The sequence below is a fragment of the Sparus aurata genome, chromosome 24, assembly GCF_900880675.1.
Source record: "Sparus aurata chromosome 24, fSpaAur1.1, whole genome shotgun sequence".
Lineage (NCBI taxonomy): Eukaryota > Metazoa > Chordata > Actinopteri > Spariformes > Sparidae > Sparus > Sparus aurata.
This window is the reverse complement of record NC_044210.1, coordinates 18,332,294-18,359,072: the sequence shown is the minus strand read 5'-3', so window position 1 is coordinate 18,359,072 and position 26,779 is coordinate 18,332,294. Positions and strand designations below refer to the sequence as shown.

At 43.5% G+C, this 26,779-nt stretch overlaps 2 protein-coding genes across 9 annotated transcripts in view; both read right to left on the bottom strand.

Annotated features, from left to right (window-relative positions):
* Positions 1 to 18,853, bottom strand: part of ahr1b (aryl hydrocarbon receptor 1b) — a 43,110-nt gene extending 24,257 nt beyond the window's left edge. For all 8 annotated transcript variants that reach the window (XR_003982998.1, XR_003982999.1, XR_003983000.1 and 5 more), the window contains exons 1-6: positions 18,175 to 18,853; positions 15,644 to 15,831; positions 7,450 to 7,565; positions 4,747 to 4,836; positions 3,303 to 3,429; positions 1,516 to 1,652 (exon numbers count right to left, since the gene is read on the bottom strand). Coding sequence is in view for 2 of the 8 variants with exons in the window: in XM_030409781.1 (XP_030265641.1) it covers positions 1,516 to 1,652; positions 3,303 to 3,429; positions 4,747 to 4,836; positions 7,450 to 7,565; positions 15,644 to 15,831; positions 18,175 to 18,215 (699 nt within the window). In the remaining 6 variants the exon portion in view is untranslated. The remainder of the gene's footprint in view (positions 1 to 1,515; positions 1,653 to 3,302; positions 3,430 to 4,746; positions 4,837 to 7,449; positions 7,566 to 15,643; positions 15,832 to 18,174) is intronic.
* Positions 18,854 to 20,270: 1,417 nt separating this feature from the next.
* Positions 20,271 to 26,779, bottom strand: part of LOC115577017 (aryl hydrocarbon receptor-like) — a 63,319-nt gene continuing 56,810 nt past the window's right edge. Inside the window, exons 10-11 of the mRNA XM_030409773.1 lie at positions 24,837 to 26,544; positions 20,271 to 24,224 (exon numbers count right to left, since the gene is read on the bottom strand). Of these exons, the coding sequence (XP_030265633.1) occupies positions 24,135 to 24,224; positions 24,837 to 26,544 (1,798 nt within the window). The 3' untranslated portion in view covers positions 20,271 to 24,134. The remainder of the gene's footprint in view (positions 24,225 to 24,836; positions 26,545 to 26,779) is intronic.

Genomic DNA, 26,779 nt, shown 5'->3' with positions numbered 1-26,779 from the left:
GCTGTCCTCGCCGCGCCCTCTCGTGTGAGGACCCCCGCCTCCTCTGTTAGCTCTGGTTAATTGACCTTGGTGGGTTTAAGGGCCTGCAGTCGTGATGTCAGGAATCTAGCCCTGAATAGCAGGAGGGATTATTGAAAACAAAGCCACAGCGACCGGTAGACAGAAGCAGAGACCTGGCTTACTGCTCACGCAAACGCACTGGGAGGGAGGACGGAGAGACGCAGGTTCGAAGCCCCTCACGAGCCCGGCACTGTAATATAACTCAGACCAATAATGTTTTAGGATTCAGCAGCATCATGTTAAGCGTCTGTAAGTGGAGCTTCACAGCCGGTCGAGAGGAGATGCAAAACAAAATGGAAAAAAGAGAAAAGCATGAACTCCTCATTAACTCCCAGAGGTCGGTGGATAAAAGAAGCTTTTCTTCTAAGTTGTTGTTGTTGTTGTCGGCTCTAGTGCGGGCATAGAAGCATCTCCAGGTCTTTTTACTAATAAAAGCATGAAAAATCCTCCTGAACTGCAGTTTTTTTGTCACCATTTAATCACAGAATACTGTGTTTTTGACTGAATATGTTACTGAAATGGATCTGATTGACATTTAGACAGTTAATCGGTGAGCTGGCAAAACTTCTTCATGCTAGTTTGTTTGTTTTGTCGATTGTACCAGGAGAATCTGAGCTTTCTAACAGTGTGTGGCAGGACTTTGCACTTAAATTGAGGTGTTAGCTTTTTTGCTTTATTGTGTTCGTATTGTTTGGCGAACTGTTAAAGACAAAAAGTCATACATAAGTTGAAAAGTTCATCTTTTTATGTAAGAAAACTAAACTTTCTGAGGTGCTCTCTTTCTTCAGAGTGAAAAAAACACAAAATATCAACTAGAACTCTGGTAAATTCATCCCGTCTCATACAAGGCAAATGTAAAACTGTGACTTTAAACGAGCTGGACGTAAACATCAGGTTCTCCTGGATCAGATGATGTATGAGACTCAATCCTGACTGTGAGGAGAAGGTTGGAAAAACAAGAGTCTGGTAACTGTTACTGGTCTTTAAGAGTTAACAAGAAACTGAAGTCAGAACACACCTCTCTCTTACTGCCTTGCTCATGGGAGACCCTGCCTCATTTTCCCAGCAGGTTTTATGGATTTGTTTTTCCTTCATCTGCAGCTAATTGTCTTAGTGGAAGGAGCGGCGGCCGGCGTGGAGCTACCAACCCTGACTAAGCAAGTTCCCCCTGCGCTCTCGTCTCCTCTGGGTGCGGGGAGGATTAAAGCCCTTTTCCCCACGACCCCGAGGTTCTCTTAAGGCGGATTACAGGAGTGAACGGTGGCTTCTGATCCCTGAGGGACTCTGAGGTGGCACGCCATACTGCTGTGGGCCTGAAAACACCAGCAGCCTCAAATACGGATCCATTTTTATCAACAATTCTGTCTCGAAATCTATCGTGGTTGAACGTGATCTTGGTGTTGCTGCTAGTAAACGTTTAAATAAAGTTGTGTGGAGTTGAATTGTCAGCGTTACCAGGAAGCCGGAGGAGTTGTCCAACAAACAGCGGAAGCGGCAGACGAAGCCTCGTTCCAGGAAGGAGGAGTTCTCAGGCGGGAGCTGGTCGGGGTCGTAGCTCACCAGGCAGGAAGACGTCGACACCGACTCTCCGTCTGAGGACGTTAAATATCATATTATTCATATTCTATTAAAAGGATATTCCGGTGTAAGTTTAATCCATGGTCTAAATCACCGTGAAACTGTGTTAGACTCCCTCTCGAGAGATCAAGTTAGCAGACCGCTAATTTACGGAGTTTTATCAACCTCAGACACGACCGCACGACAACAATACACTGCAGTAAATGGATCCAAATATAAACCGCCACCAAAAAGCCACAAATAATGCTCAGAACAGCACCAAACTTCAGCAACAGTACAAATAGGGTCTCAGCACATAGTCCGGGGCATCTAACCTCCGCTAGCTTAGCTGGATTTCTACTGGGAAGCTAAAAACAGAGTTCAACTCTCCTCCATCAGCTTCCGGGTCGGGGAAGTCCCGACGCGACGATTACCGAGTGCGGTTAGAAATGCTCAATTCCGTTCTTTTCCCTGTCCGCTCTCTATAATAACTGTTATAAACTGGCAGGTAAGACACATATGAACTTTGATTGCTTTTCCATGGAGTCATAATCAGACATTTTCATCCATGAGCCGCGGAACTCTACTGCACTCGGTAATCGACTCGTCGGGACTTCCCGTCAACAGGAAGCTGCTGCAGAAGAGTGGTAAATTTAGTCAGCTTTTCAGTAGAAATCCAGCTAAGCTAGCGGAGGTTAGATGCCCCGGACTATGTGCTGAGACCCTATTTGTACTGTTGCTGAAGTTTGGTGCTGTTCTGAGCATTATTTGTGGCTTTTTGGTGGCGGTTTATATTTGGATCCATTTACTGCAGTGTATTGTTGTCGTGCGGTCGTTTCTGAGGTTGATAAACTCCGTAAATTAGCGGTCTGCTAACTTGATCTCTCGAGAGGGAGTCTAACTCTTAGATTAAACTTACACCGGAATATCCCTTTAAGATTTAAATGAAGATGATGAGCGAGATGTTTGTGTGTGGCTGTGACCTTGATCTGTTGTCTGTGTGTGTTTGTACAGTTGGTGCGTGTCTCGTTCACTGCCGACCCTCATCTAATGCAAAATGACAAGTGTTTGTTTGTACAGTAGGAGAGTGTGTGTGTGTGTGTGTGTGTGTGTGTGTGTGTGCTGTAACATTTAGACCACCTCTCAGGAGGCTCCAGTTAAAGGTCACCTCTTCTCGCCTCCTCTCTGACCTCAGTTCAGACTCACAAGGGCATAAAAACAACAACCGTCCAGAAGGATTCTCATCTCAAGCGTCTCAAGCATCCATTGGTTGGATTCATACAGTAATAACACAGAAATGTGAAGTTTTACACTGATGAGAGGAAACACAAGTGACTTATAGACTGTTTTTTGTTCAGCCACGCCCATTGGTCTATTAGTTTCTGGTTGTCGGCCATGTTGTTTGATTTCTTGCTCTTGTCTTTTGCTAAAAATGGAAGCAAAGTTGATGTTTTCATTTAAAACTGTTTAGTGTTGGACAGAAAACCTGAAGACATCTGGATTTTGTCTGCAGTGGAATCAGCATTCACTTCCAGATGTTTATCAGCTTCAGCTCCGATCGGCTGTGAGAAAGCTTTATGTTTATTTATCTCCTTTATGTTGCAGTGACGTACCGCATGGAGCCAGCGTGGTAACGTCTAGCACGATATCTAAAAATAGAGCTGAACTGTCTTCAGCCGACAGACCTGTTGAAGGATCCGAGGGGGGTCCGAGGCCGGCAGGAGGGTTGAGAGCCCAGTGCAGGTTCCTCCTGAACTCCTGCTGGTCTTCAGTGTGGATCAGCTCGAACACACTCTGGTGCATCACGTCCGTCTGGAGGGAAAAAACCAGCAAGACGAAGTGAGAAGCGAGATATCTGACCTGAATACGAAGGTGGATGTTCTGCCGGAGCTGTCAGGGGGTGCGTTTGATTCCGTTTGCCTTGAAGTGGAGCCAAAAGAAATCAAGTGTCGCTGAACATTTGATTCAAGCAGCTGAACTCGAGCCAAAGTCCTGCTGCGACCCTGATATCTGTGGTCCGGACCCAGCATGACCTGGCTGAGGACCAGAGAGGGACCCCCACCCTCCCCCTGTGGGCGGGGTCGAACTCGGGGCAGCAACCAGGAATTTTGACAAGCAGAAGTGTTTCGTGAAATACTTTCAAACAGCAAACGAGAGGCGAGTTTGGATTCATGCAGCCTGGATGTTAACGGCTGTGCTAAGCTAGTGGAGGCTAGGCTAATCTGTGAGCTTACTTTAGCTTAGCACAAGACAATTAGTCAATCAAACAGCCGGAGGGACATTCTGTCTGACAAACTATCAAAGTCGCTCACATTTCCTGTATTTTCCTGAGGTTTGTGGGAGACTATGACATTTGAAACTATCAAATTTCACATGATTTTGGATATCATAACTGCATCTGTGTGCAAAACGTTGGAAAAACAAGAGCAGAAACTAAAAAAACGAAACCCAAAAAGCCGAACAATAAAACTCCCTCCTCCTCCTCCTTCGTCTCCTCCTCCTCCTCCTCCTCCTCCTCCTCCTTCCTTTGTGTCTTCCTTCACGTGTGTTGCGACAGCTGTTGACACCTGATGTTCAGGTGCGCGACGTTGTTTCCAAACACCCGACTGCAGCACGGACAGCAGCTTCACCACAGATCTGGGTTCCCTCTGTAAACGAGTGGTGACGCGCCTCAGGTGGACGGGGAGGTGAGGGGTGAGAGGTGGTGTTTACACCCCCAGCAGGCCAGGACACAAGATGTCTGTTACAGTGTGTGTGTGTGTGTGTTATGTGCCACACAGACAGACAGACAGACAGATTCTGGGTAATTTGATAATCACATTCAACAAACGAGCTTCGGCTTGTCGTGAAGCCAACTGGATTACATCTCTCGCTCCGTGTGAGGACGGACAGACGCTGCGTTCACTTTCTGCTCTCTGTGCTCGTTAAAGCCAATCTCTTATAAATTGTCATGTATTTAAGCTCATGACTGGCAGCGACACATGAGGAAATATCTGGAAACGAGCGTCAGAAAGAACATAGTTCAGCGCCGTGTGTGAGGGGATATCATCGTTTAAAGCCCGATGAAGTGAGATGAACCAAAGGTGGACAAAGAAGAGTGAGATCGAGTCTGAGGGTTGAATTAATTACCTGATGGAAGCCGAGGTAATCCTGGATGGTGTGAGAGCAGAAGAAGATGATTCCCTCGGCGGTCACCACCAACACGAAGCCGTTGAGGGCCTGCAGACAGAAAACAAGAAGTTTATTTAATGATTCTGATGATTATCATGGTGTTTAAGCTGCGTGTTGGTCACAGGACGGGTCATCAAAGTCACTTCTCTGCTCCAAAGTCCTCTAAAGGAACGACTTCTCTAGGAACTGAAAGGTTGTTGTCTGCGTTTCCACGACTCTCTGAACACTTCCAGCTTCTTATGTTCTTGTCATTTGTGACAGTGAAAGAAGAGACTTCAGTTTGTGGACTGTTGTTGGACAAAGGAAGTAAGTTGAAGACGTCACGTTGGTCTCTGGGAAACTGTTTATCTCATGAAACACAATATATATCTTCTTAAAGCACTATGACAGAATCAACTATTATTCATCTACAGATGCACTGGAGGCAGTTTTCCAGGCTGAAACAAACGTGGCAAAGCAGCATCCAGCTCCTGCTCCTCAGCAGACTGCAGGAGAAAAGAGTAAAAGAAGAAGAAAACTATAAAAGCAGGGATGAGACTTCTCCCCCGGGCAGGAACAGAGGAAGACGAGAGGCTGGAGCGGACGTCGGTTCACAGAGAAGTCATGGAGAGGAGGAGGCGGGAGGAGAAGGAGGTCACTACTGCATGACTAACACCTCCTCGTCGCTCCTCCTCTCCCTCCTCCGGCCTCGGGGCTCGGCGAGGAGGTGATGACACTGTGTCCTGACACCGCGAAGAGTCACAGCGGCATCCAGCCAGCCGCCGCCTACACCTCGCTGATGAGGAGGAAAATGACGCTGACCTCCGTATGAACGCGGTGTTTATCTGAGCCGACACGCGCTGACACACTCCTCGTCCCCGCGTCCGGGCTCGCAGAGGGAGAGAACTTCACGCCTCTTTATGAAACCTCTTTTCAAATCCATTACAGGGAGTCAAAAATTCATCAGCATCAGAGTTTAAACGACACAGCTTCTCTCTGCCGGTGAATTATTGACAGGTTTGGTCCGAGGGTTTTACTAGAAAGAGGCAAAGCTCATTTACTTTAAACAAAACTTAATGCCGTTGTTCTCTCTCAGTAATTTGTGGCTTCTTCTGCTTGTTGGAACGTCTAGAAATGTTTTATTTTTCTTAGTTAATGTTACAAAGAAACTAACGGCAGATTTAACTGTTACATCTCTGATTTTGGACAGTTTCAGACGTCACTTTGTGTTCTTCACTTTCAGTCTAAAGGTCGAGTCAGTCAGTGTAAAGCTGTCGAGCGATCGATCAATGATGAAAATAATCTTTCATTCACAACCGCAGATTTGTTTTGTATTTCTTTCAATTCACAATTTTGATTTGAATCTCTTGATTTAGGAATTAAAATCCAGGTCTGTATTCAGAAGCGGTCTGGTTTTAGATCGTGTGTGACCACGCCCAGCTCCGTCCAACACACACACACACACACACACACACTATACACGAACACACACACACAGGATGGAGTGGCATACAGTGTATAAATATTTACTGTACTTCATCTCCTCGCTCTGTGTTTGCTCAACCTCTCGCTCTCCTGAGACAGACGGAGTGTGTTTGTGTGTGTGTGCAGTCGTGTTTGTTGTCTCTGCGAGACGACAACACAGCGACAGCAAACGCTGGCAGGAAGCACGGGAAGACTCTCCCCGTGTGCACCACAGAAGAAGAATTTAACCAAAACATTAACTCAAATCCGCTGCGAGGAGTGTGTGTCGAAGGTTTGGCGACACACTGTAAAACATCCAGGAATACTTTGAATGCTTTTAGTCGATTTACACAAACACACACACACACACACACACACCCTTCATCCTTCCCCCCCCTGTGTTTAATAATAGATGTGTTCACCGGCTCTGTATAATTCATGGCTGGCTGTCTGTAATGGAACAGAGCAGCTGAAGGCAGGAAGCTGCTGCCCTCCACGCCGACACATCCTTCAGTCCCTCTCCTCTGACCCATTTAGTCCTCCGGGATCAGAACGTGGAGTCGGAGCGGACCGACCGGTGTTTACGTCTGTCTGCGTCTCCGCCCACGAGCTCACAGCTCCGCCCACCTCCAATCTGAGTGGTTTTAACGATGATGATTCTACCTGTAAGCTCCCTCCAACCCTCGGATAAACTGCGTTGTTTTAATAAACACACACATCCAAAACCCTGTCATGGTTCTGACTTCAGGAAATAAAAATATCTTCTGTACGAGTGTGGAACAGCTGAGCACTGAGGTGAACTCAGACTACGACCCCCTCGCTTGAAAAACAGACATTTCTCTGCTGTAAGTTGAATCAAACAAGCCTGCTGGTCCTGCTGTGCAGAGCCGCCTCTCCTGCATCACAACGCTTCAGCTGACCTACAACAGCTGCTGCTGCTGCTGCTGTTGTTGTGTGCAGACTCTGCGTGATGCTCAGACAAACGCAGCAAACCATCTAACCAAGAGAGTCGTCAGCGCAGACGACAACCTCTTCACTTTATCACAAATAAATCCAGATGTAAACACGTCGTGTTGAGGGAAGGACGGCGGTCAGATCGCTCAACACAAACTGTATCCACACATCCTTTCTGCATTTGTTAGTGTGGTGCTACTTCCTCCACAACATGTCATATCATCATATAAAATGTGAATACAGCTCCGGTTAGAGCTGACTGACCTGCAGCAGCAGCTCCCCCTCAGATATACGTCCGTCCACGGATCCCGGCGTCCTGCTGTCGTCACCGTGGTCGATGCTCTTGTTGACGCCATTGGACGGCTGGTTCTTCAGCGCCACTGCAGGAACACAAACAGACAGGATGAGTTCAGACCGCTGGTCACAACACAAAGATCAATTTGCAGACGTCAATGCAAACCTCTTCTCAGGAACCACCAACTGAGGCTACGTTTACACGATGGCGGTCTGAACAGAAGTGGCGTCGTGTCTTCACTTTTTATTCCGCGTTTAGACGAGCGTTTTCTGGAGGAAATCTGCGAGCATACGGTGACGCAAAAGTGTGTGGAATTCGATTGGGTATGCATGCCAGGCGGCTAGGGCCTCGTCCAAAGCCGCCTGGGTCGCCTCCGACCAATTGGTGCATCCAAAATTTGATAGAGGTAATTACAGATCCTTCTCTGTTCAGTAATACTCTCTGTACATATCCTGTACATTTGTACGTTTATTAGAGCTGCCAGAGCAGCTTGAAGGTCCGATGCATGGAAATAATCCCACATGTTTGTTTATTTCCCTGTACTGGCGCATGTATGTGACGTAAACGCGTACGCGACGTGAGCAGATCTGAGCAGAGTTTTGCGTTTTGCCAGTGTACACGGAAGCGCTGCGGCGGAGCGTATTCAACTTTTCCACTCTGGAGGGTGGTTTCAGATTTTTGCGTTTTCAAGCCCCAAAAACGCCGTCACCGTGTAAACGAAAGGCATAAAATATTTTGTTGTTTTTACCCGCAAGCGTCCTCGTGTAAACGGGGTCTAATACATGAACCACTGAACTAATATAGTTTATGCCAGCGTAGGATGTGTTTGCGTCCGTGTCAGTGCTAGACACAACAGATTCAATGGTTTTATGTTGTCACTTGGATTTATAAATGACTAATAAGATGATCTGACTTCATCCTTTGCAGCTGGATCCTTGTGTAGTTCAGCCAGAGAAGCCGATGTGAGGAGGACTGAATCACAGGTTGAGAGAGGAGGAGAATTACAGGAAGAAAACCTGAGGGAGTAACACCTTCTCAGAGAGGCGGAGAGGAGATTTCAGGCTACAAGATGGAGGGAGTAACACCTCAAACAAAGGCGAGAGGAGGGGGAGAGCGACGCCTGTAGGGAGGGAAGCCACGGATGAACCGACAGAACGCTGGAGAAGAGAAAGAGACGAAGATTCTTACAATATTCTCTGTCCTTCCAATGTTTTCCTCACTCATTGACAGTTATTGTGACTGAAACCTTTCCGTGACCTCCGACCCCGAGCTGAAAACACGGAGGCCGGCTCTGTGTCAGCCGGACAGCCTGAGGATAGAGGGTGTCTGAGTGGGTCGACTCCGAGGAAAAACAAAGAGCTGCTCGCCGGAGACGTTAATGGAAGAAGAAGTCTCCGAGCGCTGCACACAATACCGAGGCCGGAGCTTCCACCGCTTCTTCTGATCGCGACCCAAATTCCCAGCAGTGATCAATAAAAGCTCCATCGTCTCTCTTCATCCTCAATAATGGAGTCTTTGTGTCCGGCGGCCTCGGAGGTAATAACACGGGACAGAAAACACACTCAGAGCTGGAGAAGGATCCACACTAGGTCTGACAACAAGAGCGGAAAGATTTATTATATTATCTGGGCCGAGATGCATCCTCCATCTTAGTTTGAAGGAAATCTGTTCAGTAGTTTTTTGTGTAATCCTGCTGACAACTAAAAAACTAAATATATGAAACTAATTTCTGCCCAAAAGTAACAAAATCTGTCTCAAAATGTACGTTAATGTATCAGAGTGCTTGTTCATGATGCCAAAAAATATCAAGATCTATCTCACTGCAGTCACGATCCATTTGCAGTAAAACAAAATATAATCTAAAGCTCCTCATCCACCATGTTTGCTAGCTGTAGCTCACGTCACGTAGCTCCGATCTGCTCATCGGTGAAGTTTAAAAACAGAAGACAGCGGACGTTAAAAACCACAACGAGCGACCGTCCACTCCTCGTGTAAATGAAGCACATTTTCTACGAGGACATTAACACCACGTCTCTCACAGTTGTTATTGTTTGAGGCCTTTGACATTAACGTGTTGTAGTTTGTGACCTTAACTGAAAAACGTCCCCTCGTATATAAATAAATCCTCCGTGAGCTGCTCCCAAACCTTTGTCTGAGTCTGCTGGCGACAGCGCTCAGTGTAGTGGAAGCTCACAGGGCCGAGAGAAAGAGCAGGGGAAGCATGTCGACTATCAATAATTGAGAGATGGAAGGGGTGGAGGGGTTTTTTTTTTTTGTGCCCTGACGTCACGAACGAGAGCCAGCGGCAAGAAAAACACCCCGAGGCGACCGGGAGGAGGAGGAGGAGACATCTGTTGGCACAACGGAGGGCGACGAGGACACCAACAGCCGATAAAAACATCACAACAGACGCTGCTCAGTCGGCTGACTCACATAAAAGAAGCTCCATACATCCGCAGAGTTCACAGGAGGGGGCGAGAGAAGAGCAACTGTGTCCACTAATTCGCCCTCAATCGACGTATTGTTTCAGGACTAAAGAAAGAAGATTTGCTTTCAATAAAACGAGTGTTAATGATATTATATCTGTTGTTGGTCCGTTCTGGCTGTTTAACATCGATTTTTTGCGAACTACCGCCCACGGATTAAAGCGTCCGCTGCAGCCTGGTCGGTTTGGAGGGACGATGGCACAAACAATGACCCGTCTAATCCGGCAACTCATCCCCACAACCCAAATACGTTTTCCAAAAGTTCAACCGGGTGCAGCGGCGCCGGGGTCGTCGAGAGGGGAAATTCTCCCACGTGACACCATCACCAACAGAGAGCTCGATCTGCACACTAACAATGTGTTTGTGGGTGTTGGGCTTAAAGAGGTTTGTGTTAAGGATTCATGACGGACCACAAACACAAAACGTGTCTGTGTATCTTCCAGGAGGGATAGAATATTGTTTAAATGCCTGAATTTATCTGAACATTTTGAGGTAGAGAAACAGATCAAGCACCAGTGCCTACGTTGTTTTTTTGCTGATTGTGGTGTCATTTCTTTCAGTCGCAACCAACCAATAAAAAAACAACCAACCTACCGACCACAAACCAACCACAAACCAACCACAAACCATCCAACCAATAAAAAAACCAACCAACCTACCAACCACAAACCAACCACAAACCATCCAACCAATAAAAAACAACCAACCTACCAACCACAAACCATCCAACCAATAAAAAACAACCAACCTACCAACCACAAACCAACCACAAACCATCCAACCAATAAAAAACAACCAACCTACCAACCACAAACCATCCAACCCAATAAAAAACAACCAACCTACCAACCACAAACCATCCAACCAATAAAAAAACCAACCAACCTACCGACCACAAACCAACAACAAACCAACCACAAACCATCCAACCAATAAAAAACAACCAACCTACCAACCACAACCATCCAGCAAAAAAACAACTGAACCAACCAATCAAAAACCAGCCGACCATCCAACCAACCGAATTAAACATCCAACCAACAAAAAAACAACCAACCAACCAACAAAAAAACAACCAACCAACCAACCAACATAAATGATAAATAATATAGAATATCAAACCTAAAACTTGAGTTTTAAAGTGTATCCTGCTTCTTATGCTGCCGGCCCTCAGAAGCAGAGTTTCCTGGTGGTGTTGGGACGTTTGCAGATGTTTGCGTTGGATCTTACAGACGACATTTGCTTGGCAGAGTTCATGTTTTGCCTTTAAACTGCATATCCATGCAGCTAAAACAGTTGTAATGTGAAAGACAGCGTAGCAAAATACAAGTTGTCTCCATAGATACAAGAAACGAGGACTCAGCATGTGACAGAGGTAGAAAATAATAGAGACCACGGCGTCGCTGTTGTATTACAGAAGTGACCACTAATCTGCTCTGAGCGGCAGATGGCTTCACATGTGGACAGATGTGGACACACACACACACACACACACACACACACACACACTCAGAGTGACCGCAGTGTATCAGGAAATCGTCGTGTTGAAACTACAGTGGATGGATGATGAATCGCTGCATGAATAAAGTTTGTGAGTCAGGTTTGTCTGATTGACGACTGATTCTCCACAAAACATAAACCTGCTTCTCCTTCGTTTGCTGCTTCATGTGGAAAAAAGCTGATCCACACAAACCTGACTTCACTGCTCAAAACTGACGTGGTTAACTTTCCACAAAGCCTTATTACACATTGAAAAAAAAAAAATGGACGCTGCTAAGGCCTGGCAGGAAACACAAACACCAGTGTGCCAAAGAAATCCAACCCAACGATGGCCTTTATCATTCTAAATTAAAGTGATGAGCTTACAGGATTCTTTAAATAAACTAATTACCACAAATGTAAAAACTGTCCTAACGACAGCCCTCTGTCTATATCTGGTTACACCTGCAGTCTGAGCATCCTCACCTAAACCTCAGCGAACTCCTCTGTTTGTCCACAGCGGTGGAGTCGAGGACGAGCTCTAATTAAACAGGTTAAAAACACGTCGGGTGAGAAGAACACCAGGTTTCTTTAAGGCTGCAGGAGTCAAAAGTTGAACAGTGGGCTCCCGTCTCCCCCCTTCCTTCTTCAAACGGTCTGTAAAGCGGCCGTGAGTGGATTATCCCGGCGTGTTTTTATTCTCCGAGGCTTTCATCTCCTCCTCCTCCTCCTCCTCCTCCTCCTCTCAGACCTACATTACATTACTGTGAAAGGCTGCTGAGACTTCAGGACGAGGGTCGTCTCATGGCCATGGGCGAGAGGAGCTGACCTACAATAGGTTGAGGTTGTATGAAGACATTAGGATGTTCCTGCACTCTGATGGAGGAGTGGCCTGGTTGTTCACAGTCAGGATGTGACAGGGAGGTGTTTTTATCACAGGGTAAAGCTCCACACACTCAGGTCGGTGTAGTTTAACCTCAGAAAGCTCGGTGGGAGAGAGATTCAGGTGATACTGACATCAATATTTCAGCTTTGAGATGCGAACTGTCACATTTCTGCACCTCTAAAGACTGAAGCACAACATATCCTGACTGGTTTAACTCTCCATGAAGCTATATTTAACCATTTAAGTTAAGGAAAGTGGGGACGCATTGAGAATCCTGAGTTCACCACCATGCTGATGTAAAGTCAGGTGAAGTTTCGTAGCCCTCAAAACATTTCTAACACCTGAAGTAGCTCGAAGACGCTCCATACAGCTCGTCTGCAGTGATCCGAGCCTCCAGAAGCCCCCAGATCCCAACCGGATTTGAAAAGATGTCGTTCAAACCCTTCATCACGCTGAAATCTTCCCCGTTAGCTGCTGAGCTAAAAGCGTTCGACCCGCCTGACGCTGGTGCACGAGCCTGATCAGATGTTCCACATGTTCTGTGAGGTTCTGTGAGGTTCTGTTTGTTTTTCTTGGACAGATTTATCTTATAATCTGCCACACACACACAAACACACACATACACCCACACATCCCAAAAACCATCTGCTATGCCTGTAAGCCTGCTAACTCCTCGACAAAGAAGCCAATCCTCTGCACTTTAGCACTTCTTAGCAGAGCCTGGATCTCAGACACAAAGGTCACGACCTCTCGACCCAACACAACCCCACCACCACCACCGTCATGTTACACCAGCCGTGTCTCCTCCATCCTCACAGACATCTGGCCTCTCAGGATTTGTGATCTTGCTCTTTGTTTTGTTGTCGACTCATTCTGAGATAAACTCAGCATGAACTCTGTGTCGGTGTTTGTCCTCAGGTCCTCCGCGAGGTGTGAAAAGTTATTTCAGCGTTTTGTAGGCGGCGAGTGAAAAGGGCGAGGAGCTGTCTCCAGACGGCACGCTGACATTTAGCTGCTTCACTTCTGTCTTTTTGTGTCAATTCCAACAATCGACTGATCGAAAATTTGAGACAGTGCGGCTAAATGTTACATTAAGCTGTGCATGTGCGACCGGTGAATTTGCCAGACGTCACGCCATGCCACGCCACGCCACGCACCGCCACGCCACACACCGCCACGCCACGCCACGCCACGCCACGCCACGCCACGCCACGCCACACACCGCCACGCCACGCCACGCCACGCCACGCCACGCCACGCTCCAGTCTGGAGCCCTCCAGAACAAATAAGCAGGACTGCTATTTCTGGCAGAGCAGCAATTCAGCTGGTTTTAGCACAGACGAAAAACGGCAGAAAATACAGTTTTCTTGAAGAACAGCTGCACGAATTTGACTGGTTAAATTTCTCAGAGAGACAAATTCCATGAACTGCTAATTTTGCAGTCGACACCGTCAACATGTGGGGAACACAACAAAATGTTTTTGTTGCCAAGGAAGAACTACCTGTTACCAAATATGAAGGACAACTCGACCTGCAAAGAAGAACGGCGTCAAACTGAACTCAACATTTAATCATTTCTTAATTATTATATTATATAACATATATTATATATATATATATATATTGTATAGTCAATATAATTGATTTACGGTTTGCGCCCCAAAATTCTGTTATTGTGCTCCTAAAACGTTCAGTTAGGAGCCGCTGTGCTCCCAGTAATAAAGTTTTACTGTTGCTCTGATCAGTGTCGTCTGCAAAACACAACACACCTCCACGAGTCCTCTGAGAGTCAGAGTTCTGGTGTTTAACTGGTCCAGAGTCAGTGTTCTGGTGTTTAACCAGTAAAGAGTCAGAGTTCTGGTGTTGAACCAGTAAAGAGTCAGAGTTCTGGTGTTGAACCAGTAAAGAGTCAGAGTTCTGGTGTTTAACCAGTAAAGAGTCAGAGTTCTGGTGTTGAACCAGTAAAGAGTCAGTGTTCTGGTGTTTAACCAGTAAAGAGTCAGAGTTCTGGTGTTGAACCAGTAAAGAGTCAGAGTTCTGGTGTTGAACCAGTAAAGAGTCAGAGTTCTGGTGTTTAACCAGTAAAGAGTCAGAGTTCTGGTGTTTAACCAGTAAAGAGTCAGAGTTCTGGTGTTTAACTGGTCCAGAGTCAGAGTTCTGGTGTTTAACCAGTAAAGAGTCAGAGTTCTGGTGTTTAACCAGTAAAGAGTCAGAGTTCTGGTGTTTAACCAGTAAAGAGTCAGTGTTCTGGTGTTTAACTGGTCCAGAGTCAGAGTTCTGGTGTTTAACTGGTCCAGAGTCAGAGTTCTGGTGTTTAACTGGTCCAGAGTCAGTGTTCTGGTGTTTAACTGGTCCAGAGTCAGAGTTCTGGTGTTTAACCAGTAAAGAGTCAGTGTTCTGGTGTTTAACTGGTCCAGAGTCAGAGTTCTGGTGTTTAACCAGTAAAGAGTCAGAGTTCTGGTGTTTAACCAGTAAAGAGTCAGTGTTCTGGTGTTTAACTGGTCCAGAGTCAGAGTTCTGGTGTTTAACTGGTCCAGAGTCAGAGTTCTGGTGTTTAACTGGTCCAGAGTCAGAGTTCTGGTGTTTAACCGGTAAAGAGTCAGTGTTCTGGTGTTTAACTGGTCCAGAGTCAGAGTTCTGGTGTTTAACTGGTCCAGAGTCAGTGTTCTGGTGGTTAACTGGTCCAGAGTCAGTGTTCTGGTGTTTAACTGGTCCAGAGTCAGTGTTCTGGTGTTTAACTGGTCTAGAGTCAGTGTTCTGGTGTTTAACTGGTCTAGAGTCAGAGTTCTGGTGTTTAACTGGTCCAGAGTCAGAGTTCTGGTGTTGAACTGTTAAAGAGTCAAAGTTCTGGTGTTTAACTGGTCCAGAGTCAGAGTTCTGGTGTTGAACTGGTCCAGAGTCAGTGTTCTGGTGGTTAACTGGTCCAGAGTCAGTGTTCTGGTGTTTAACTGTTAAAGAGTCAGAGTTCTGGTGTTTAACTGTTAAAGAGTCGATGTTCTGGTGTTGAACTGGTCCAGAGTCAGTGTTCTGGTGTTTAACTGGTCCAGAGTCAGAGTTCTGGTGTTTAACTGGTCCAGAGTCAGAGTTCTGGTGTTTAACTGGTCCAGAGTCAGTGTTCTGGTGTTTAACTGGTCCAGAGTCAGAGTTCTGGTGTTTAACTGGTCCAGAGTCAGTGTTCTGGTGTTGAACTGGTCCAGAGTCAGTGTTCTGGTGTTGAACTGGTCCAGAGTCAGTGTTCTGGTGTTGAACTGGTCCAGAGTCAGTGTTCTGGTGTTTAACTGGTCCAGAGTCAGTGTTCTGGTGTTGTCCTACCGGAGAAGAAGCTCTTGGTGCGCAGGAAGCTGACGCTGAGCCTCAGGATGGACAGTTTGTCCAGGCTGGAGATGACGTCTTCGGGGAAAGGCAGCAGGCTGGCGAGCCGGTCCAGCTCCGAGTTCAGACGGTCGCGGTGGCGTTTGGACGGGTTGGACTTGGTGGCTTCGGTCGGCGCCGGCTTGACTCTGGATGTTAAAGAAATAACATGATATATGACTTGATGTTGAAATGACTCCACACAGTTTAGTTCATTCGCATGAAGCCTCATGAATATAAACTATTACGTCAGCTGACTTTATGGTTGATTATTGGTGTATAAAATGTCTGAGAACAAGAATAACTCATTAATGAATATATATAACGACGGTCCATTCATGATGTTGTCTAAGAATTTTTAAAATCTACAGAATTTAACTGGAAACTTGTTGAATTATTAAATGACGAGTGGATCAATCGAACAAGAGCAGCTGTTATCATTAAATATCAGTCAAAACAGAAATATGGGTATATGTTGTGTCGATATGCACCAGTACAACACAGAAACACGATGCTTCGGGTGCATTATATTTATTAAATTCCCAGTTACTGTTTCATTGCATCAATAAAGTTTATTGTTTTCTGTTTTCGTCCTAATATCAGCTCCAAACGTCGAGTATCAGTCGGCTTCATTATCTAACATGAGCTATTTAGTTTATAATAACAACAAACAACTTCTGTATTTTAAATACAATCGGATGTTGATATTGTATCAGTTTAAACACGTGGTAGTGGTATTATTAAACCTTAAGAGATTTGTTTTATCAGAATTTAAACACTGACAATTCATTTTCTGTTAATTGAACAATTGTTCAATTTATTTATTTATTTTCTGAGCAAAATATGAGAATGATCGAGATGTTTTTTTTTTTTACCACATCTCACAAATATACAAACTCAACTTGTACCATAATAATATTACATTTTTTTAACAAAGTATTAACTGGTAATTGCAACATATTTCTTCATTTCAGGGCTGATTACGATATTAGACTAAGATCTGTTTGTGAGGGAGGCAGAATGTTTTACAGTTTAACAATAAACTTTATTGTCTAAACTGAAATAACATGTTTTTTCTCTTTTTAACGGAACATAATTGAGGAAAAAGCAACAAAATAAGGAAATGTTCTTATTTGATATATTCTGAGGTAAGTTTTTTTATCATTATATGGGAGAAAATCAAAAATTCTAATTATTAAATTATAACCTACTCCAGATCATAATTACTAAATTATACATGTAATAATGGTTAAATTATTATAACCCATAGGTCTAATTATTAATTCATAACCTATCTTAAGCATCTTTACCTTATTATATTACATCATTATTATTCAAGTGTGAGTGTTAATATCAAGAGTTTTTTATTTTAAATGTCTGTTATGTAGACACTGATATTATTAGCCTAATTTTATTTTAATTATCTTTTTTTTTTTTTTACTGGAAAAAGGCGCTTGAGGCAGATTATAATTTAATTATTACAACCTGGGGCAGGTTTTAATTTATTAATTTGAAAAAGAAAAAGATAAATATAATTATTAAATCATCATCCACCCCAGATTATAAATATTAAATGATAGCCTAATAAATACACAAGTTCAATTTGGGCCCATAATTTAAAATAGCAAGTTAGTGCTTTCATATAAAAGAATATGCGCTGATATGATTATAATTATTATTTATTTAACATTTTTATAAAATACAGTACAGAGAAGATGCAAGGGGAAGGTTACAATTTCATGATTAGTGGTAATATCTAATCTTAATGTTGATTTTAGGTCCATTATTAAAAAAACAAACATGTTGGGGCTTCTATATTAATGGATATGTGCTGATATTATCATTATTATTCTAATTTTTAATCTCTTTGACAGAACATAATATAAAAAAGATGCTTGGGGTTGATTATTATTTAATAAATAATGTTAATATTTCATTTGAGATGTCAATTTTGTGTCCATTATTTTAAAATAGCATGTTAGGGCTTCCATAAAATGCACATGTGCCATTATTATTATTATTTATTCATTTGTTCACTCCTTTTCATAGAACATAATGCTGAAAAGATGCTTAGGATAGGTTATAATTTAATAATTAGTTTTAATATTTCATTTTAAATGTCAATTTTGGGTCCGTTATGTACAAATAGCACGTCAGGTCTTCCATATTAATGGATGTGTGCTGATATTATCATTATCGTTTACATTTTTTATTCTTTTTACAGAACGTAATGTGGGACAGATGCTTAGGGTAGATTATCATTTAATAATTAATGTTAATATTTCATTTTAAATGTGGATTTGGCTCTATTATGTACAAATACTTCAATTTTGAGCTTCCATATATTTGCTGGGATTTCAAAGTTTTGACATTTTGGATGATGTCAGTCTAAATGAAGTGACCAGGAACAGTAAAGTGTGTCTCGGATGAACAGAATAAGTGTTAAAAAACATTAAATTTATCTTTCAATCACATTAATAAATCAGACTCACCCCTTCTGAGCAGGTTTTCTCCTCTTCCGTCCCGCATACATGTTGAGAATGTGGATTTAATCACAGTGGAGCCATAAACTTTAACTGATGGAGGCTCCGGCAGAGTCCAGTAGAGTCCAGAGGGGACCAGCAGAGTCCAGTAGCGTCCAGAGAGGACCAGCAGAGTCCAGTAGAGTCCAGAGGGGACCAGTCGAGATCAGGAGAGTCCAGTAGAGTCCAGTAGAAGCTGTGGGACAGACACCGGTCGGACCAGATTCATGTGTTCTCGGACAGAAACGCTTCAAACTCGCGTTAAACCCCAACCAGCCGAGTTCAGACGGGAGTTAATCCAACATGTCGGTTTACAGAGGAGATAAAACGTAAACAAGACCACAGATCGGTCATTTAACGGTAAACTCGGTGTAAATCAGATGACATGACAGCTCCCGGGTGAAGGAGAAGTGTACCGGGGACGTTAGCGCAGTTTCTCTCCGGTCATCTCGTCCGTGTCGTCCCGCTGCCGCCGCCTCGAATCCCGCTGACGTTTTAAAACAAACCTCCGTTCGAACTTCACATCCTGGAGTTCAGAGCCGGAATATCAACATGGAACCGTGTTAAAGTTAAATTCTCCTCCTGCGTCCTGTCTCCTCTCCTCTCCTCTCCTCTCCTGCGTCCTCCCTCCTCCACAACCTGCGCGCGCTCCCTCTTCTTCCTCCGCCAGCACTGATTGGACGTCGGGAGCGCGCGGCGGGTCAAAGGTGACGTAGGGAAAAATAACGGTCGACTTCTCGAAAATTCGAGAAACGGTCGAAAATTTAAAATGTACGGATATTTATCGACAACAAACAGGTATGACTGACATGTTTTATATTAATTATGCTGTTCTGTTTTTATTAACATTTAATGAGGTGTCATTTTGTAGAAGGGTTAACCCTACATATTGATTTATACAGAAGTTCAGAGAAGCTAACTTCATTTTATCAATTTAAAGCGAGAGCATGTAACGTTAGCTTTAAAAAGTGTTATCATCTAAAGATAAAAAATAAAGCTAGCTTAACTTAGCTAACTGTGTACTGAGCTATGTTTGCTAACATGATAAATGTTTAATTTCTATAGATGTAACTTCATATTTATAAGATCAACTATGATTGTCGATGTAATGTTAATAACATCTGTAGATGTGGCTAATGTTAGCTTCCTTTACTTGGCTAACTTTATTGACAAACTGAGCTGTTTGTTGATATGATTAATTTTTAATTTTCAAAAGGTGTGCGATGTTTGCGATAAATGTAGCTAATATTAGCTAGTTTTATTTAGCTAACTCTATATCAATAAATTCAGCTATGTTAGTTGGTATGATTTATCTTTAATTTTGATACATGTGGCAAATGTTAGCTATAAATATGGCTAATATTAGCTAGCTTTACTTAGTCCACTTTCACTTAACTGAGCTGTTTGTCAGTGTAATTCATCTTTATATACATATTTCTATAAATGTGGCTAATTTTAGTTTGCTTCCTTAGTTAACATGATAGCCAAATAGTTTAATCTCAAAACAATTCATTTCAGGGGAAAATATTATATTTTTTTATCTTTTACATATGATGCCACATTATACTTTTTACTTTACTATATTTGTATTTATTAAGAGTCCTTGAAGATGCGAGTGTTCCTGAAGTAAAAGCTGTGAATGTTGTATATTGGAGGATATATTACTGTTTGCTATCTAACAATGTTAAGCGTCACTCCTGGTTTGTACATTCTGACACACATACAAGTGTTTTCCAGCCCTTTTGTGGACATTGTACTTGCTTTATGATGCAGTGTGTCACAGTAAGATAATATTAGACTGTGTTTGATCCCTTCTGGCCCAGTTTGTTCCTGCAGTGAAACCATTAAAGGCTTAACTGGGAGCAGATTGTGAAACAGGAGCAGATGTACTAAAGAGCAGTTACACTTAGAGCTACGATGTCCTCTAGTGGACACTGGAGAGCATCACAGTCATCAGAACTACAATTTAAATGACAAAATTCATTTAAACCAATGTCTTTTACCTCTTTCCTTTAAATATATTGACATTTGAGGAGTAAAAATACCCACAAAGAGATGAACAGTAAGGCTGTGTGATCAAATCACCTTTAATACGGTCAGCATGAAAAGATCAAACACTCAATACGCTGATAAAAGGCAAAATATTGAAGGCAAATCCACAAAATATAATAAGTTGAAGAGTTACAAAAAGAAAACATCGTTATAAGAGGTTACATATGTTTATGCTGTGCAGAAAATGTACAAAAAAATGATGATAGGTGTGAGTCAGGTTAAGGCAATACAACATTAAAATACACAATATAGGACAATATTTGAAAAAAAACATCAAATATATATATTTATATACAGGTACACAAAGATACTGCAATGTGGAGCCTTGGCCTCCAGGGTTTGAAAAATAAAAGTATAATAAGTACAAAGCTTTTTTTTTTTGTTTAAATCTAGAAGCAAGCAACAAGATATATATTTATATTTCTTTATCATATTTCAATGAAAGCACTCGACAACGCTTGTACTGATCGGATCCATCTGTGATGATTTTTGGTCTAATTCAGATTTTTTTGGTGACACTGCTGTCAAGGCACACATGGTGATTTTTGTCATAGCACCTCATAATGTTCTTTAACGCGTCGAAACTCAAGTTCAAGTTCACAAAAGACGTCGACGGTGATGTGCAGAGGGGAGAAATCTGGGGAAACAAAAGCTTTTGGCTCAGCTTTCACGGATTGTTAAGAATCAATCATCACTTTGTCCTTTAAATATGTACAGTTACTGTAATATTTAAGTTACTAAGTAATAGAAAACATTTAGTAAACAAACTACGATTTTTCTTTCCAACACACATTAAAAAAAGACATATTTTTATGAGCCTTAAACTAAGATTTTTCCGCACGTTTAAGGAAAACCGAGCCAAAGCAGTTGTAACTCAGCCTGCCTCCTTTGCTTCTACTGCAGTTAGTGGTTCACTACATTACCCAGAATGCCCCTCAACGACTCTTAGAGAAAGGGGCAGGTTGTTGCTAACGTCCACGTCACGTGGTTTGTCTCGTATCCAAACTACACACTCCTGTAAACACACAAAACTTGAACCAGATGGAAGGCACCATTTTTCCCACTTCACGGTGCATTCAAGTGCACCTCATAAATTCAGAAACTTCTAGCTTGTTTCCTGATTGTAGTTTGTTGGGGTACATCTGTCTTTACTCTGTTGTTCTTTCACCACAGCCTTTTGGATAACTGTGGTTAAAAAAAAAATATCTGGATGTTCTGAAGATGATTGATAATTTCATGTTTTGTTTTTAAAAATAAGTTTCCTCGTCTGTAATTTCTGCACAGCTGAGGGTCAGAACGGCCGATGATTTAATATTTGTTGACTTGTTCCCTTCTCTCTTTTCTTCTTCTTCTGTGTTTATTGACATATTTTAAATCCATGAAAGCACTCCTGACCTTAAATCGTCTCTATTTCATTTCTTGGGAACTCTAAATGACTCCCACATGACGTGAACGCAGCTTCGTTAGTGAATATAAACATATCTTCACAGTTTGTGAAACCACGACTACAAACGTTCTGGTCCGTTTCCTATCAGAATCATCAGACAGTCGACAGAAAGCGTGGATGTGTGTTTCCGTCTTGTCCCTTTGGTATCCTCGAGAATAAAGCACCACAGATGGCTTCATGGCTTGTTTTTTTTTTGGTATTGAAGTCAAAGATATTCAAGTTTTCACGTCACAGAGGAAGCTGTAAGTATTCTGCACAGAACTTCAGCTTCCGCGGCTCAGTACTGATGAAGCGACGCGTGTTGGAGGCTTTCTTTCTTTTTCTTTTTCAATCTAAGTGCTGAGTTTTTTTTTTTAAGATCAACAGACAATCACAAAGAGGTCAATTCGAAGGCACTTGAAGTTTAACTCGCGTTCTTTTTCTTTTTCCTTTTTTTCCCCCCCTCGTTTTAAAAAATATACAATAGCTGCCTTTTAACCGTTTTTACTTCTGTGTTTCGCTGCCGGACAGTCCGAGCGAGAACGTCGATAAATTAAACCACAAAGACAGAAAGGAGGAAAGAGGACGGAGATCTGAGGTGGGAAACACAAAGGAGAGGGTCAAAAACTGATGACTGAACATCCTGGCCGTTAATTACTCTGTTTAATTTAATCCAATCGGAAGGAAGCCACCAGAAAAGGCTCAAAGAAAATGATCCTCCTGTTAAGCTTTCACTCTCACTGGGTCTATTCTGTTCTAATAAAAAGTCTGGAGGGTCCAGTCCGTCTAAAATCACTAAAATCATCTTAATTTGTGCAAATTATGTTGCTATCGGAATCTCTTTTTGTAATAAAGCTCAGAAACAGATCTGTTGATTATTTTTCTCTTCGCTATGCTTTGGCAAACTTTAAAGGAATAGTGCAAAACAGTTGGCTTGTTGAAGTTTAACTTTGGTTCTATCTTTTTTTTTTTTTTTTTGTCCCGGTGGAAATGTTTTAAAGTGTCGACAGACTGTCCCTTTAAAGTCTCAAACAGTGCTGTCAGTTTAAGGCACAACAGGAAAACACAGAAATATCAAAGAAAAGAAAAACTGGCTCAATGACAGAAGAAGCTCGGGCTGAATGCGTTTCAAATACATAGAAGGAGGCACAAGTGAGCAGCTGTTTTCACAGAATCATCTCATGTTTGGACCATAAAGACGGTCTTGTTACAGGATGATGTTGTGACGTTGTTGTGCGTTTTTTTATTTATATACCCTGTCTGCAAAGCAAATAATCTCCCTCACTGGGAACAGTAAAGAGTTGAAATGAACTTAATCAAAAGGACAAAAACAGCACAAATAAAACAAAACCGGTCGACATTTTATCCTTCTGAGCGCTCACAACTCAAACAGATTTTCAGGGAGGAAGGTTTGTGTTTGTGCACCGCAGACGGCAGAGGATCAACAGGAGCTTCTTTCTGTTAACTTTCACAGAGGCTTTTAGTCGCCACCCTTCACGTCTTTTCTCTTGTAAAACAAAGCTAGAGTTCCTCTCCAACACTGTGATGTTTGTGAATAACTAGAGAGCTCCTAGATGATAAAACAATCATCAAAATTCCATGAAGAAGAAGAAGAAGAAGAAGAGGAGGAGGTCCAACTTCCACTTTCACACAGACTAGAGTTTCCAGCATGAATGGGATCATTTCTTGTGACCAGAGGGAGAAAAACAACCACAATCACTGCCGCTCTCACTGAATGTAGCTGCAGTGGGTGTTGTTGTGTCCTCCGGTCCAAAGGGGGCAGTACTGAACCAGAAACTGTACTTGGACAAGCCACATGAGGGTAAGTTTCAGGGTTTTACAAGAGAAAAGACCTCCTCAAACTCTTCTACACTTTTCTTTCTGGAGTTTCTTTTGATTCCCAGACATCTAAATATTCCCAGATGACAAACACGAGACACTCTGGAGTCTCTAAAAGATTTTTCTGATCATTTGTATGCAATCACAAGAGAAAGAGGACAATGCTGTTGCAGCCAAACTTTCATCCATCGATGTGGTGGAAAAACAAACAAACCTGAAAATGGTTTGTGAGACTTACTTGTGTTGTCTCAAATCAAAAACAGTCCACTGATGCCAGTCATCCGTTTTCTTTCTTCTTTGTTTTTTTTTTTCTTTTGGTACGATCCAACCAGCTACAAAGACAAGATTGCCTATCTGAAATACACAAACTCCAAACTGATCTGCTTCTTCTTCTTCTTCTTCTTCTTCTCGTCCAGCCGGCCTGAAACCGAACACGTGAACTCTTAAAAGTTTTCATCACCAAATCAAAAGAAAGACGAGAAGAGAGGCGTCCTGTTTTCCTTGTCGGGCACATTTCTGTTCTTCAGTCTACTCCACTTTGACATTTAGAGACAGGAGTCTTAAACAGTCCGGGTTTGGATCCTCTGACGTCCCTGATCACAGCAGCTGATTCCTATTTGTTCTCTGAGTAGTAGGCGTTGCCATTGGGCAGCGAGGACGAGAAGGGGAAACCTCCGTTCCCAACAACTGGACGGCTGTTGACCTGTGAAACGAGAAAAGACAGTGGTTAGGTCTGACTTTACAAAGATTCATTTCTTCATTTGTTATTAGGGCTGTACTGAATGTCACCTTTTAACATTCTATGCTTCTGTTTCTTTTCACGATTTGTAAATGGAGTTCTGAATACGTAAAATGTGTTTTTATGAACGCCAGCAAGTACGGATTGAAGCAGGCTATTCTGTTAGAAGAACACAAGGTTTAAACAGGATGAATATGGGCGCGCAGATGGTGGAGTGGTTAGAGCACATGCCATAAACGCAGCCGACCCCGGTTCGATTCCGGCCGGAGGTCCTTTGCTGCATGTCACCTCCCCCTCTCTCTCCCATATTTCCTATCTGTCTACTGCTTAATAAAGGTGTCTATGCCAGAAAAAAATCTTAAAAAGAAAAAAAACAGGATGAACATGGAGTCTTCGGCCAGGTGTAAAGATGGCAATCTAAATATAGGAAAGTTTAAAACCTCAATCATGATGTAAGATACGTTGTTACAGTCAAAGAAGGTCAAGGACGCGGGCCTCTATGACTCAACTATACCGTCTACAAAGTGGATTGTGGTCACTGTCTAAAATCTCTGAGTTCTCTCATGTAGTGTTTACCTGTGTCTGTTCACTGAAGTTTATGAACTGCTGTTGTACCAACAGGCTGTCCGGGTTGAGACCGGCGCTCATTTGGCAGGACAGCGGCGCCTCATCAGGATTCGGGATGGTTGTCCCCCCCAGCACGGATCCGCCTCCAGGAAGACTCTGATACAAACAGGAAGGCTTGGAGGGAATCTGGTTGTTGGCGGGGTTTAGTCTCTGAATGGGTTGGACGCCATTTACAGGCACAGGAGGGGGGGCGTTTCTGAACATGCAACTGCTCGAGGGCGCCATGTTCTGCTGAATAGGAAACGATACGTTTGAAGTCTCTGGAGTCCTGAACATCGGCCTGCCGTTGATGGCGTTCTGAGCAGCGACGACACCAGGAATGGGATTCCTCTGGAACCCTGACGTTTGGTTGAGGCAGGCACCCATTTGGTGTCCACTGGTGATCAGCGGGGGCTGCTGCTGCTGCTGCTGCTGCGGCCATGACAGGCTCTGATTCTGGCTGTTTTGTGTCTGGAGTGAAAAGTGTCCCTGCAGGCAGCTGGTCAAAGGAGGATCTGCAGTGAAAGCGGGTTTGTTTGAAATATTTTGGGTGTATGTTTCTACAAAGGCTTGGTTTGGGACTGAGGAGTTCCACTGGTTGCCCTGAAAGTTGAAGACTGGATTGGCGGTTTGGTCCTGCAGGCCAATCTGAGGGTTGGGCGTCCTCATCTGGAGCTGGTTCTGAGTCATTTGGTTTGGGTGGATCTGATTGGGTTGCCTGAGCGAGAACGCTCCGAGGTTGTTCTCCTTGGCATTGACCTGTAAGGTTCTCAGTTGGTTCTGAGCGCTACAGTCCACCAAGGAGGGGTTAAAGGAAACTGGAGCGCCAGTGGAGCCCTGTCCAAGACCATCAGGAGTTTGTTGGGAGGTGATCTGCTGAAGGGTCGGACCATTGAGACCAGAAGAACCCATCTGATGAAGATCCATGTGGGTCAGTTTCATCATTCCCATGAGTGGATTTGGTTGCCTGATGATCATGTCCCCTCCGTTTGGTATTTGTGGCTCCAGAGGCCAGCCAAAGTCCTGCTCTTCACACTGGTCAAGATTCTGGTTCTGCAGGTCCAACGTGGAGAGGCATGGCGGAATATCATCCAGCTGATCCGGCAACTTGAGCCCGCCTTCCCTCTGGAGCTGCTCCTCTACGTACGTCAGGATGTCGTTGTTGAGAATATCGTTCAAGTCTTCGTTCATCTCGCAGCTGTTGGTGCTCATCTTCAGCAGGGTGTTCTCCCAGCTCTTCAGCTCATCCGGGTCCACATCCAGGGCATCGCTGAGATCGTTGTCCCCGAGGATCTGCTGCAGGGTATCCATCATGTCCTGAACTGTGGCCTCAGACTTCACCATGTTTCCCAGAGGTTTGGGTGTGGTCTCCAGCCAGATGTCTCCGGGCACGCTGACGGTGGCTTGGGAGTCTTGGAAGACGACGTCGTTGAGCGAGTTGAGGTTGTTGGCAGTGTCTTGTTCACAGTAGAGTGACTGGTCCTGGTTCAGCATGCAGCCCAGGATGGAGTTTGGGCTGACGGAGTAGCTGTCCAGCTTCCTCTGCTTGGGGGCGGAGCATGGCGGGGGGTTGGGGTCGATTGTGGGGACGACATCGTACAGCAGCGCCTCTCCAGTGGCAAAGCTGAATGGCAGCTGCTGCCGACGGAGGCGCAGTTGTTCTAGGCCTTCTTCATTCCTGTGACGGAAACAAACAAAAGTGAGTAATTTAGAAGCTTTACGTCAAACTGAAACAAACAGCTGATTAATCAATTGGCTGATCAACAGAAAATTAGAATGGAGCGCAGAAAATCTCCTGTTCCTATATAAGAGACTCTGTTCTGCTTCAAACGTAGAAACGTTTTTTATTCATTCATTTAAACTAAACTTAAAACTGAAGTAAAAAAATATATAAATGTATCAAAACAAAAAGA